At 38.1% G+C, this 15,744-nt stretch overlaps 1 protein-coding gene across 4 annotated transcripts in view; it reads left to right on the plus strand.

Annotated features, from left to right (window-relative positions):
* Positions 1 to 10,189: 10,189 nt before the first annotated feature.
* SMARCA1 (SWI/SNF related, matrix associated, actin dependent regulator of chromatin, subfamily a, member 1) overlaps positions 10,190 to 15,744 on the plus strand; it is a 78,961-nt gene continuing 73,406 nt past the window's right edge. For 2 of the 4 annotated variants that reach the window (XM_008572396.1, XM_008572395.1), the window contains exons 1-2: positions 10,190 to 10,480; positions 14,566 to 14,652. In XM_008572396.1, the coding sequence (XP_008570618.1) occupies positions 10,313 to 10,480; positions 14,566 to 14,652 (255 nt within the window). In that variant the 5' untranslated portion in view covers positions 10,190 to 10,312. The remainder of the gene's footprint in view (positions 10,481 to 14,565; positions 14,653 to 15,744) is intronic. The other 2 variants (XM_008572394.1, XM_008572397.1) reach the window with 2 other exon arrangements.

Raw genomic sequence — 15,744 nt, forward strand, 5'->3', positions numbered from 1 at the left:
TCGCGTAGGTGAGTCAGCAGCCAGAGGCTGTACGGCAGGCAGAGCAGAAGCATAAATGATTCATTGATTTTTAAATTGCCACAAGTTGAAAAGCCTTGTTTTTCATATACACAAACCCAACATAGATATTGCTTTCCATACAGAGCAGCATAAAGAAGAGCTCCTTTTTATTTACGTATTTCTATTTTACATTTATATGATGTATTTCTATTTTATTTACGTTTTCATTCCTTATAGAACTTGAGGTGAGAAAGGCTCATTACCCAGGGCCACAGCCTATCATCTGCACTCCTAGTGAGATGGTGACAGGCACAGCAGGTAGGAGAAACTGGCCTCCTTTGGCACACGATGCCCTCCAGACCTTCCTTCTCCCCTTTAAGTCTCACCTTCCCTTTGTTACTTTATTTCTACCCTGGCTAGTCTTTTAATTCCCTTCACCTTCCACCCCTATTTCACTCTCCTAGCTTTGGCTCTCCTTTCTGCTTAGTGAATCCCAAAGTCAAGTCCAGCATTGTTTGGGCCTACTTGCCTCCTCCTCTCAGAAACTGGAGATGCTGAACTGAAAAAGTATGGAGTTGGCCTGGCATTTAAGGTTCCAAGGATCTGTTCTGCATGTATCTTTCCAGAGTTATCTCTCCAGACTGCTCTTTACAGGCTTTACGCTCTGCCCATCATTTCCCTTTGCAAATGAACATGTGCAGCAGTTAGTGGCAATCAGATGGGTGCGCTCACGACTCAAGTACTCGGTTTGATCACCTAGCTGAACACCGCTAGCTTGCCATTTTGGTCTTGACTTTTTTAGAGTGTTAAATTATAAAAAATGGTCATAAGCCATTTAATATATATTCACAAAAGATCAAAGAGAGGCCAATGTTGAAATACAGAGCATAAAAATGATAAAAATTCTACAAATTCTCAAAATGACACTCATCAGCCCCATTTATCTGATCGAAATTCTTAAATAGCACATAAAATTCTCTCATGTACTTTTGGAAACCTTGAAAGGGAAAATAAGAGTTATGGCTAAATTCAGTTTTGTTTCTCACTTATTGGGAATAAAAATTATTCACATCTGTAAAGTAAAAGCAAAGTAAAATGATGAGATTAGAGATCTCATCGTTTACAAACAAAACATGAAAATTATTAAAGTAAGCAAATTGGTAATTTTTAAAGCCCTAAATTCAAGAATTTCAAACATCAGGTCTTGAAAGCAGTTTTTGCCTATTTGTGAATGCTGCAAGATCTAGTAACATTTAATCTACACTGTGATGGATATAGTGGAATGACCTATGAAGATTGCCTGAGCTCCCCTCTACCCTCAACCTTGTGACTCAGATCTCTCTGCAAGCAGTGAGATATGAGGTTGGTCTCACCTCCAATGCAGGTGTCACGAAGGAAGGGAAGAACATATTCTTAGTTTTTAGGTTATTATTTTAAGTCTCAGTTCAGGGTGTAAGACAGAAGGATTTGGGAAAAGTTCCTGCTGAGCAAGACTTGTTATGTTCCTCACCCCATCCCTCCACTCCCAGTAGGTAAGAGCCTCAGAATGGAGAATAAGAAGGCCAGTAGGAAAAGAAAAGAATTTAGAAGCTGAGGTCTTGTGGTCATGATGAGATGAAGCCACGTTGAAGAGCAGTAGTGATGACACCATTAGAGGCCAGATGGGGAGTTGGCCACCTAAATGGATAACAGCAGAGATAAATGACAGAATGAATGTACATCTCAGGGAAGGCCAGAGCAGAATATATCAAGAGCTCAAGAAGTAGGCTCTTCTTCCTCACCACTTATTTCAGTCTGGCATAAATTCTGGAGTTCAAAATCAACATGAGGGTCATGAAGGAAGGAGGGATTGAATCCTAAATCTGACTGAGTTTAAACATGAAATGACTAAAAAAAAAAACCCAGAACATCAAATTGAGTTTATGTGGATGACTCTACATTGTTTTCTGCTCTCAGGAAGAACAGAACTTCTAGAAAACAATCAAATCCAGTCATAAGCAGTGTAAGCTCCAGAATCTTGTCTGTCTTGCTTGTGGCTGTATACCTAGCACCTAGGTATACCTAGCACAGTGGCATTTCGATAGTTATTCGTGGATTATATGTATAACTGTCCCTTGAAGAAAATAGTGAATGATTGAAAATTTTTCTAAGGATGTTAAGCATCAAAACAAACTGGGAAATGCTGCGCTAATCAATTTGACTGTTTAATTTCTTGATCACATGCTGCTTATTCTTACTTCCATCATGGTGTTAATGCTATGTCTTTTCCCTGACCTTCTCTGCAACCGTACCTGCTGGAATCCTCTATTCTTCAGTGCTCACCTCAAATGGTCCTTCCTCTTTGAAGCTTTTCTCCCCGTCGCCTCTCAGCTGGAAAGAAGTGCTCTCTCTTCCTCGCCTCTCAGCTGGAAAGGAGTGCTCTCTCTTCCGAACAACAGTGTCTCTGTGTACCTCTTATAGAACTTCTTGGAACTTATCAAGGTCTTTTTGTATCATATTGTTACAGAATGAATAAGCACATGATGAGCACTGATCATTCTTATCTCCACTCGCCCACCACCTCCTCAGTGCTTTATAGTCACACGTTTTAAAGTAAACGTTTATAAAATATTTATTTACATTTTCCAATGGTATGTCTATTTTTTCCTTCCCTTAATGTGCACAAAACATATATGCACAGTTTAACAAATAATTATAAAGCAAATGCCCACGTAACCTCTACCCGGGTCAAGAAATTTTTACATTGTTAGCACTTTGAAAGATACCTCCAGACCAGGCGTCTCTCTCTGACCACTCCTTTCCCTACCAAGAATTAAACCAGGCCTGGTAGTGAGTCAGCATTCCCTGGTAAGGAATTAAAAACATCTGTCTGTTTGGATTGGTCAAGGTTTGGTCATGCTTACTGGTCGTTAAAATTTTTGAAGATCATCCTTGGACATAACCACTATCTTGACTTCTGTGATAATCATTTCCTTCTTTTCTTTATAGTTTTATCACTTATGAATACAGCCACAAATTCTTTTGCCTGTTTTTGAACTTTATGTAAATGGCATCATGTGGTATGTACTCTTCCATATCTTACTTATTTTACTCAAGATTATTTCATGCATGTGGTTGTGCAAGCGTACTTCAAAAAATTCATGGAAAAATAGAATTAAAAGATAATACGAATCTTTCCATGAACTTTTGAAGTACCCTCATATATATGCCACATCATATATTATATATATATATATACACACACATCATTTTTATTGATGTATAATATTCCATTGTGTGAATATATCACGATTCATTCATTCTCCTGTTCATGGACTATAACAAACACAATCTGCTAAGAACAGCTTGTACATGGTTTTTGGTGCACATGCAAATGATTTTTTTTGTAGAGTGTATTATCCTAGTAGAATTACTGGGTCAAAAGTGTCACAGGTTGGGCTCTCCAGAAATAAAAGCAGAGATGGAGTGTTGAGTGCAAAAGGTTTATTAAGGATCAATACCCATAAAAGAAAGGCAGAGGAAGTAGGATCAGGCAGGGGAGAAGATGAACTGCGATACAAGCCTGACAAAGCTTGACCAACTACACATGGAGCTTTGGAACATGTAGAGCCTCTCGGTGTGTTCCATATCAGGCCTAAATGGTCCTTTCCACTCCAGCCTCACTCATTCACCTTAGAAAGAATGTGACATTGGGAAGAGCAACTCTGTGCAGCTAAGGCAGACCCTCAAGCAGCTGCCAACTGGAGGTTGTCTGCTGACTGCACTCCCCATGCCTGCACAGAATGTCCTTCCTTGAAAGAGAATCTGGGTGGCACATCTCTGTGTCTCTACAATAAGGCACATGTGTGTTCAACTCTACTAAATAATGCCAAACTAGTTTGCAAAGTAGTTGTACAATTTACACTCTCCCTGCACTATATGAGAATTCCACTGCTCCCCATCCTCACCAGATCTAGCTATTGTCAGTCTTTAAGAATTTCACCCATCCTAGCAGAAGTGTAGCAGTGTCTCATTGTGGTTTTAATTTGCATTTCCCCATGACTAATGAGGTTAAACACCTTCTCATATGTTTATTGCTTTGTTACGTCTTCTTTTTTTCACTTGTTTTGTCTTTCTTAGATAATGAGTCTCTCTCAGGCAGGGGTCAGCAAACATAGCCCAAAGCCCATTTTTGTATGGCCCTTGACCTAAGAATGGTTTTTATATTTTTAAATTGTTAAAACAAATAAAAGGAAGAATAATATTTCATTATATGAAATTCGAAGTTCGGTGTCCATAAATAAAGTTTTATTGGAACCCAGCAATGCTCATGTGTTCATCTATGGTATATGGCTGCTTTCATACAACAGCAGAGTTTAGTGGCTGCGACAAAAAACTTATAGTCCATAAAGACTCAAATATTTACTACCTGGCCCTTTATGGAAAAAAGTTTGCTGGTCTCTGTTATAGGTCACTGGTTCTCAAAGTGTGGTCCCTAGACCAGCAGCATCAGCATCACCAGGAAACTTGTTAGAAAGGCATATTCCTAGCCCCACTCTAAACTTACCAATCCAGAAACTCTGGGAGCAGGGCCAGCCATCTGTGTTTTAACAAGCCATCTAGGTGATGCTGATGTGCTAAAGTTTAAGAACCACTGGCTTAGGCCCAGGACAAGGACCCAGTCCATTTTTTTTTGGCAGTCATCTTAGTCTTTGCCAATCTTGTTCTAAACATACTGGGTAAGCTGTGAAAAAGCCTTGAAAATATTATATAAATGTATTAACATGCATGTGAAATCTAGCAAAAATGGACACCAGGGCAAAACTGAAGGAGGAAAAATGAAAGAAACCACAGAGGGCAACACAGAAGCCGAAGGGTACATGTGGAGGGTGGAGGACACAGTGTGGAGTCAGTCCCTACAACCCCTTCCTTCCTACCTCATTTTAACAAAGATGAATCAGATATGGTCCCTGTCCTCAAGGAGGTCACAGTCTAAGCAGGCAAGTGCCCTGACCTTCTTCTCCCTCAGTTACTACCTTTCTTCGGAGCTTACCTTTGGGGAAGTTTAATTGTACCATATTGTTGACTCTAATAAATGATAATGAACAGAGAAAATTAAGTTGGCAAACAACAGTTCTGCCTTATTCCTGTTTTAGTTTAGGACTGATTTCCAGACTTGCTCTCTCATATCCTGGCTTTTTCCTTGGCTTACTCTAAAGCTCAAAATATCACCTTTTTTCCTTTTTGTTAACTACCATCCACTGAGTGCATATTACATGCCCAGACCATGCTAAATGCTTTATGTATACTTTTACATTAAATCCTCATAAAACCACTTTGAGTTAGGTGTTATAATACCCCTTTTACAGATGCAAATCTGAGGCTAGAGAGGTTAAATAATTTAATAGAATTGGAGCTCCATGTCTTTTTGACTCGAGAGCTGAAGTTAGTAATAACTGTGCAATTCTGCCCCTAATAATATTCACCATGGATAATATTGTGCCTTTAGCAAACCCAATTCAGATTATTTAGCATATGTTTCATGTTTTAGGGCATGTATGGGTGGGTAGAATTTCAGGGTTGGGAACATCAAAAAAAAATCTGCTTTATTTTTATCCGGAGCTAGGTTTTGCATGATAATTTTTTTTTTTTTTTTTATTCCTTTTTGTCTTTTTTTACTGACCAGTAACGGGATCGCAACCCTCGGTGTCACGCCCATACCGGGGACCAGCAACGGGATCGCAACCCTTGGTGTTGCGCCTGCATCGCACTCAGCCAGCGAGCGGGAACCGGTCTCCACATGGGATCCGAACCCTCGGTGGGAGCGCCGCCGCGCTCCCAAGCAGCGCACTCTCCAGTGCGCCACTGGGCCGGCCCTTGCATGATAATTTTTAAAAGTAGAAAAATCCTTTTATGTACAACTTAAAATGATAATGACAGGAACAGTTCTTCAACCAAGTAACACTATGTACAATAATTTATATTGCTTCTGTTACATTTCACATTGCTACTGCATTGTCTCTTCAGTGTGAAATCATTCTTTTCCTTTTTTTGACTCACCCTATCTACTAGTTCATACTCTTTCTGTTAGGAATTATTTCAACTTGTCCAGTATTAAGCAATATTTTTCAATTCATCTTTTAAAATATTATTTATTATATAAGAAAACACCTTCAGTGAGGAAAACTGGAAGTAATAGAAAGCAAAAATTTTTAAAAAAATGCCCATAATCCCACCAACTTGCTTTAACTACTGGTAACATTTGGAGTAGACCCTTCCAGGCTTTTTCCTTTCTGGAAATATGTTTAAGTGAATAGTTTCTTTCTTTCTCTTTCTTTCTTTCTTTCTTTCTTTCTTTCTTTCTTTCTTTCTTTCTTTCTTTCTTTCTTTCTTTCTTTAATTTCCAGTTTCATGGAAACCTATTGCAGTGTTGCTAATTTCCAGTCTTAGAAAAATGTAATGCAGAATCCAAAGAGAAATCTGCATCACGAGATAGAAAACATGACTCTAAATTGCATGCTAAAGCAAGAAAAATTATACCTGTCAAATAAAATTGTGCACTTACACACGTGTGGACACACATACACACACACATATACACACACACCCCAATTACACAACTGAGTTTTCAAAAATGGGATCATTATTTTTTGCCTGCTTTTTTTCACTCAGCAGTATTAGGAGAATATTTCCATGTCAAAAGGTGTCTATTTACATAATCATTCTTAATGCTTGCATAGTATTCCATTTATGAATGTCTATACAATGTTTTGCCAGTTCCTTCTTCTTGGACATCTAAGTCGTTTCCATTAGTTTTCCCCCCTCTCTGCACTAACTGTCCTGAGTCAGTCATTACTGTTCTTGGAATTTACTTTAGAGGAAACCCATGGAGATAGATGGCAGAAATATTTTTCATTTCATTTTCTCAATATAATTTCTACTATCAAGGAGGAAGCCCTGTGAAGAACAGAGAACTTAATAAAGATGAAATAGGAAGATGAGGTTTGGAGCCAGACAGTGTGGGGTTTGAATCTGGCTTCTGTCACTTACTAGCTGTGGAACCTTAGCTTAGTTTAGCTTTTCTAAGTCTTCACTTTCTCATCTGTAAAATAAGGATATTAATATTTACTTCATGGAATAAGTAACGAATCTAGCACAGTGCTTGATATAATAGTGGATACTCAAGAAATGGCAGATGCATGCCAGCTATTACCATTGCCTTTTCCTTAACACACATAGCACCAAGAAAATATGTTTTCAAAAATGCCGCTATCATAAACATCTTTAAGAAAAATGGTGAGAAAACTTACCGATATGAACAGAATGGTTACTGTTGTTGTGAGCAAGACACTGTTACAAGAAGCCTTTGTACCAGCTTCTGAAGAACATTGACCAGTGGGATCACAATGTAGTTTTAAGTCATTCTGTGGTTTCAATGAAAGACTTCAGATACAAAATAAGAGAAGGAACACCAAGCCCTCGGCCTTGCCTTTATTATCTTTATAAAAGTATCTAATGCTTACAGTGGACACACATTCTGGTAGCTACTAAACAAGTTTGGCTATGTGAAAATGACTATTGGACAATCACTCAATGTTCACAATCTACTAAAATGGACAATATTGTCCAGTAGACTGAGATTAGATTTGCGGTTCCCAAATAGGGCCCCAAGATTCTTTATAAAAGTTTGCTTTGTTCTCCAACCCCGATGGAATAGAACAATTAAAGACCATTTCAAATGAAAAGACATAATAGGGGAAAGTAGTGGCAGACAGAGTAAGGTGTTGAGTAGGATTAGAAGCGAGGTGACTCTTGTTGAACAAAGTCTATAGATCATGAATTTTAGGCAGTTTTGCAAATAGGGATAGCACATGCTCTGTAAATAACCGCTGTTGCCACAAGCTAAAGGGAAATATTTACATGAATCTTGTGGCAAGGTCTATTGACCAAGCATCGACCTTCCCAGCCAAATTCATATACTTCGGAGCACTTTCACCCTTGTCATCTTGAAAAGGAAGGATCACATTATACATACATGGAGAATTGCCAGCATACAAATATGTTCTGTCCCCCAAAACAATTTCTAAATTATTTTTTTCTAAACTTGGAACACATGGTCCCATAGAAAATGTGATATAAAGGGATGTGAGTTTTCCAGATTTCCTCACAAAAGTCTATTTAACCCACGATGTAACGATGGAATGGAAATACTGTACATTGGCAATGAGAAATACAGTGGAACAAAGTATCCTTGCAAGAAGGAACACATTAATACACAACAATTTCTTGAGCCTTTCTCCTTTGAAGCCCCAGGCAATGAAAGGGGAATTCTGTCTTCCCAAAGCTTCAGTCTGATGAAAAAGAAATCCTCCACCGCTGCTTTTTGGAAGGGTCCTTCTCAAGTCAGGTGGATGCATGTACTGCAGCATCTTTCTTTCAATGCTTCCCGAACTTTCCCACCAAAGAACCCTTAATGACTGAGGAGATTGTATAGGTAGTGGGGAAGGGGTAGGATGTTTAACTGGTAATTTCAACCTTTTCTTTTGAGACACGTCAAATTCTGCAGTCCATTCCTTAATACAGCTGCAAATTTTAATAGAAAAAAATCATTATTTCAGAGGATCAGTTAAGTGACTTAATTTCATCCCATTTTTTGACTCAAGTTGATGCTCTGGAAATATGAATCATTTTTATACTGAGACTCCTATTCCTGTTGGATAGTACACGTATGTGCTTCAGGATGAGAAACACGGCACTGGTGGAAAAAATCTAAAGTAAATGATAAGAACATAATGAAAGCAAAATCAGAACAAAGCTAGCACCACCAGCCTCTCTTCTCCTCTCACCAGCACACCCTCTCAGTCACCAGTGTCTTGTTCTCTGCCTCTTTTTCTCTGTTCAGAACCAGTCCCTGGACAGGATCCCACACTCTTTCACACTAAGGTGTAAATGACCAATAATAGCTAAAACATCACAAGGTTTTTGCATGTTAAGGATTTACAATTTTAAAACAAAATGGAATTTAGGGTATTATCCTCAGAAAAAGGGATATATTTTGGGGGGGCAAAGGTGTGCCATACTGCTGTTTGCAGAAATTACACCTCATACCAGATCGGTAATTTAGGAAGGTACACTGAGAGAAATTAATGACTTCTTTTCACTTTGGAAAGTATTTGCTTCATTTTGGAAATTGTAGGTTTTGTGGTGGTTGTTTGGTATACTGTTTTCTATATGTTTTATCTTTTGTCTTTAATGAGTGAAATTTAAAGGCTAGGATGTAAATATTTCCATTATTGATCAAAATAAATGCTGAGGAGAAATAGAAGCAATATTTAACAATCACATTTGCATACTGTTGCACTCCACAAAATGCTTTTATATCCATGATCACGCATACTACTGGCGTTGAATTACTGCCAAATTATAACAAGGACGCACATAGAACATGCACCAAATAATCACAGTAATTCAAGCGATGACTAAACTAGGTACCTACCATGTATTGCCCCAAATTCTGTGGGGGACCTTGACCTTGTCCCCCAGGAGTTTTAAAATTCAGTGATGAAGGCAAAAGAAGGGTTCCTGCACACTGGCCATCTGAGAGGTACTGGAGTTGACAATAGGAGAAATATACATAAAACCCAAGAGTCAGGCTTTGACTTGTAAGTTAATGTTTGCGGGCTGCAATCAAGAGATTCAAGGAGTGCTTCTCCTTCTGCAGAATTTAGGAAGGTAAGCACCACCAATCCGATCCCTGTAGGGACCTGGGAAATGGCAGTCCCCAGAGGGGTTCTGGGCTTTGCAAATGGTGAGAAAGACCTTGCACAGTTCTAAGCAGAGGAAAAGTTCTTTGTGCAAGAAGGGGAGAGCGCCCCGAGGTACAAAGAGCACATTTAAGAGAAAGAGGATTCCTTTTGCACGCATCTGCGAGGGGAGCTCAGACTCACTGTTGGGGGCGTGTGGGAAAAAAGATTTTTAGGTGGTCGCAGACTATGGGTTCCCGCCTCCACCCCTGTCCGATCTCCACACTCAGGCAACAGTTGGTCGTGCGGGACTGACCAGGGCTCTGAGTGGGGAGGGGGAGTCTCGCGATTGTTGAGGGGGGGTAGAGGAAGAGGGGAGGGTGACTAGGGGAGGCCATGACGTAGGGTGGGTGGACGGAAGTGGGGCAGGGTTGAGGGTTATTTAAAGAAGGGGGGGCCGAGCGAAGGGGTTGGAAGCGGAGTGATTCCCCACCCCTGCTCCATCTAGCTCTTTCCAGTGCTGCCACTGCCGCCGCCCAGGAGCCCTCGTCCCCCTTCTTCGTCCCCCTCTTCGTTCCCGCTCCAACGCCATGGAGCCGGACACCGCCGCAGTGGCAGCCACCGTGGCAGCCGCTGATGCGACCGCCACGGTCGTGGTCGTAGAGGACGAGCAACCGGGGCCGTCCACCTCTAAGGAGGAGGGAGCGGCCGCCGCGGCCACCGAAGCCACCGCGGCCACGGAGAAGGGGGAGAAGGAGGTAAATAGGAAGGGTGTGTGTGTGTGTGTGTGTGTGTGTGTGTGTGCGCGCGCGCGCGCGCGCTCTGCTCTCTCGCGCTCCCTCTCCCCCCCTTCCCGTCGGCCTCTGCCTGGGAAATCTGGGCCCTTCAATCCCACACTCGCGCTAGAGGGGTTTTGCTGGGGCTTATTTTTGTAATTTGAATTTCAAGGTGCTGGTGGTTGGGGGGGGGATGTAGAGGCTGAGAGGGAAGAGATTTATTCCTTTTGATGGGCAATGTCGGTCTTTTGGATGGCAGGGAAAAAAAATTCATCCCTTGTTCGTTTGATCGCCGCCTGCTGAGGCGGGGGTGGCACCCCGAGAACACGAGCTCTCCGCGTTGTACCTCCCAATCCAAACCCCAAACTGAGGAGCCGTGATCGCTGGTTTAGGAAAATTTCCAACGTCTGCACCCTCATCCTCTCGGGCCCCGCCCCCGACACGGTATAGTGTTTCACTCCGGGGCCACCCAAATGGTCCCCCAATCCGGCCCCAAGCCTTCCAGGCTTCCGCCTCCCTCTCCTAGTGGGCGCTGCTGGCTCCTGGACACACGCAGGTTTTTATTTTTTCAATTTTTTAAAAAACCCTGCGTCGCCAGGATGAACTGCTGCTAACGTACATAGGAGGACCGCTCTGACACCTATTAAAGCCAAATGCAGAAAATATGTATTATCTCCATAAGGCATATTTCGTATGGATCGAGACATGCAAATAAAACTATAAGACAGTTTGAAAAATTGAGGGAAAAAATAGGATGGGGTATAAGGATTTTTGATGTATAATAAAATTGCAGAAAGGATCATTTATGGGTGGACTATTTTCCATTTACGACTAGACATCGCAATTTAAAAAACGCTGGGTAATTAAAATTATGCTTTAGAGATCTCAAGTGGCTTTGTCTGAATCATTATATGGCACTATACGACCAAATGAAAAGCTTTGAGGGAAATTAACACTTTTCGCCTTGAATTAGAAGAGTAATTTTAAATTCAGCTGTTGCTTAAGTGACATTTCACTGTTACAAGGTTGACTAAACAGAAAGACAATTGTGGCACTAAGTGAAAACCATAGAAAACATACGCATTTTGCAATTTATGTGGTACTTGGATCAGTAAGACAATACTGATGATTGAAGCTGGGCCGAATACCAAGCATCAGTATCAATCAAACGTTGGGAAATTCAAGTCTGGTTGCCCTTTATTCCTTAGATTGGGCAAATATAAGTGCTAAACTGTCTTTTGTATGGCAGTAAAGGTTGTCAAATTTCCAAATTGTATAAATTTTTTGAATTGTGAAAAGACTGGGGATCAATGTGAAAACCTGGATAAGAAGCACTGAGTTGATACCTAAAAAATCATGAACTCTGTAGCCTCATCAAAAATTGCCCTAATGGTACTTCACTTGTTCACTCAAGATAGGGAAATGAGGTGCTACAAGTTTACTACTTTAGTCACTACGTATTTTTTATTTTTAATTTTTCCTTAAAAATCTAATACATTGCATACTACCTTGATTCCTTAAATGGTGTACTAAAAGTGTAGCTTAACCTTTTCCTTGTGACCACCAGTTACTGTACTCTGACAGTGACACAAAGGCAATTGAGATTCAGCAGGTTGTATTTCCTCAGTGAAGTAACCACCTCCCAGACTCTTCCAGTATTGTGTTGATTTTTTATACTTTTTCCGTCTCTTCCTTCAATTGTCAGGCAGTTAGCTATCATTTTTTGAACATCTCATGTACTTTCATCAGAAAGAATTTGTTAGTTTATGGTAAAGGACATAACTATGAAATGATTTAAAATAAATGTAAAATACAAAAGTTCCAGTGATGCAGCAGGGAGAGGGAAATAATTACACGTGAACACCAAGGATAAGGGCTGCTCCTGCAGTGGAATGCATAGTTTAGTCCTGGCCTTCTGCCATCCCTTCTTGCTGTTGAAGGTGTGCTTTCCCCTAGTGGTCTTTCCCAGGTCATTTACTGCTGCTTGATTTGTGACATCTAGCCACTCCAAGGTATATATGCTTACCTTCTGGTTCCTGAACTTACTTGGTTTAAGTGACAGGTGGATAAACCTAACACTGTAGAAATTGGAGATGGTATTTTTGGTAATGAAAACGTCAAGAAAAAGGTCATGGTATTTAAAGACAAGGCATTTGATGACCCTGTGCTCCATTCTCATGGCATCTAGACTGCCAGATAATTAAATTCATAAGAAACTCATTAGAATATCTTAGTTGTCTTTTATCTTCTTTGTGTGAAACATGTATTTTTGAAAACATATATACACACACATGTACACATCAGAAGGTTTAGAAGGTAGGTATTTTAAAATTTGTTGTGCAAGGTATTGTCAATGAAGTAATTAACCACAGCTTCTAATAGCACTACTCGAGATTAGGAATTTTAGTTAGCATATTATTAAATTTTATGGTATTCTGCCACAAGGTAAGCAAAAAGTAATGAGTAAAATGTTTTTCTGAGATTAAAGCTTTAATTTTCTGTAAGTGAAGTTTACTTCCCACATTATTAGATATATACTTATGTATATGAGGCGAAGTAATTTTCACTGCTTTGAAACCTGAAAACTAGACTTCCTATAGTCTTTCAAGGAATGATAAATGTTTGGATTTTGTTACCCAATTTTTCTTGTTGCTTTGTTTTTTGTTTTTGGCAGCTGGCCCATATGAGGATCTGAGCCCTTGACCTTGGTGTTATCAGCACCATGGTCTCCCAACTGGCCAGCCCTCTTGTTGCTTTGAAAATAAAATAAGATTTATAGTATACGTGACAGTTTGAAGGTGTGGGTTGAGGGAATCTTTAGCAGTTTTCCATTCCCATCCATCCAGGATTACATTCAAAACATCCCACATAGATGATACATACATATGAGATGCTGTAAATCAAGATGATTGTTATTTGGGTTAGAATAACTAAATGATTTCTGATCGATGACTCGAATTCCATAATCTTTGTTTGGGATTCCTCAAAATAGAAGTTTTGGTAAACATTGGAAGACATATTTATTAACTATTAGAGACATGATTTTCTTATGTTTAAGGTCACATCCTGTTGATTTTTGTCCTAAGTTTTCAGAAACAAAAGCCGTGGTAAAATTGACATAGCTTCTTTAGTTTTCACAAACAGATTGGTGTTTTTCTGTATTAAAACTGAAATACTCTCGGCTTTGGTCCTAATAGGTAGATTTGTGTTTTTAGTATTTTATTTCTTGATTTCTTATAAGGAGGGGGAATTAATCTGTATAACTGTTTATATTTATGAATACAAAGTCGTCTTTACAAAGGATAGGGTGCATGAGATAACCCCTCCCAGATAATTTCAGTATTGTTAAGTTACCGATTGATGTTAGTTTTCACTAAATTACAACTTTTAAAGTATTAGCGGTTAATAGTTAAGTTATGATAAACTGCTTGTACAAAATATTTATGTAATATAAAAAAATTAAAATAGTTTTCTTTCCAGTTAGAGAAAATTAACATAAGCCAAAAGCTTGAAACTGTACTATTAATTTTTTTAAATATATATGGATCACATTGAATTACATAAAAATTTAAATGTTCTAATTAGACTGTGAAAACAATAAAAAAGTGTCTTTTCGGAAACAGAAACCATGGTCTTTTCTTCTGAAAGTCTGGCTTGTTTCCATTACATAAAGAAGTGTTTCACAGAATTAATATTTATTTTCCTTGAATTCTTTGGTTTGTGGTTGATAATATTAGCCCATTCTAAAATTTTAAATCTCTTTAATGGTTACACATTTTTCTTTCTTACAGTTTAAATTAAAAAATGAGTGAAAAGGCTCAATATTTCAACTTTTGGTTTTTATTCTAATTAATGTCATTTCTCTGGCTTTCACTGTTTTGCAGATTTTTTTTTATTGGACCTCAGGTGTACAGAACTGGATTAGTCATAAGCTCTCCATGCATGTCCCACATTCCTTTATTTATTTGGCTATTTAATTACTTTTCACTTTCTTCAAATGAGAACATTAACCAATTTAAAGACCTCGCTTTGCAATTTGATGATATTTATTTTCTTTGAAATTCTAGAAAAACATTTCTCCATTTCAACTCAAATTTTCTACTAAAACTTCTAAGTCTGAAAAGGAAATGGACCCAGAATATGAAGAGAAAATGGTAAGCGTACCCTTGGGTAGGATAGTGAATGCTGTAGTTAATTTTCATAGAGAAGATGTGAAAGATGAAAAACTACACGTGTATCTATAATGCATACAGAACCATAGATTTTAGAATTGGAAAGTAATTTACTATATAATCTTTCACAGTAGATTTTTGTTGAGTAATTAATCTACTCATTTTCAGATGAGGAAATAAAAGATCAGAAAAACTATATGGAATAGTTAGGACTAGAAGCTACATCTCCTCACAATTTCCCCCATAGTTTTTATTTTTTTGCATCCCGTTTGTTTTCTTTTTCTTTTTTTCTTAATAAGAGGGAGATATTACTCCAAATTTATTAATTGCAGGTGATTTGTTAACAGGCATATTCACAGATCATAAACTTAAAGAGAAATTTTAAATTTATGTTAGAATACAAATGTACTCACAGTACTAAATAATATATGTCATGCAAATTCATGATTTGTGGAAAAGGATAGAAAAAAGAAAAATCAGGCTAAGTACAATAGCATATTAAGGAAGAATCTAGATTTAAATTTAAACTCTCACACCTGGGATTTGAACCTAACTTTGCCTCTACCATTATTTATTTATTTATTTATTTATTTATTTATTTATTTATTTATTTATTTATTTATTTATTTATTTATTTATTTATTTATTTATTTATTTATTTATTTATTTATTTATTTATTTATTTATTTATTTATTTATTTATTTATTTATTTATTTATTTATTTATTTATTTATTTATTTATTTATTTATTTATTTATTTATTTATTTATTTATTTATTTATTTATTTATTTATTTATTTATTTATTTATTTATTTATTTATTTATTTATTTATTTATTTATTTATTTATTTATTTATTTATTTATTTATTTATTTATTTATTTATTTATTTATTTATTTATTTATTTATTTATTTATTTATTTATTTGACCGGTAAGGGGATCGCAACCGTTGGTTTGGTGTCGCCTGCACTGTGCTCAGCCAGTGAGTGCACTGGCCATCCCTATATAGGATCCAAATCCGTGGCAGGAGCGCCACTGCTCTCCCGGCGCCGCACTCTCCCAAGTGAGCCA

The sequence above is a fragment of the Galeopterus variegatus genome, unplaced genomic scaffold (genome assembly GCF_000696425.1).
Source record: "Galeopterus variegatus unplaced genomic scaffold, G_variegatus-3.0.2 Scaffold779, whole genome shotgun sequence".
Classification (NCBI taxonomy): Eukaryota; Metazoa; Chordata; class Mammalia; order Dermoptera; family Cynocephalidae; genus Galeopterus; species Galeopterus variegatus.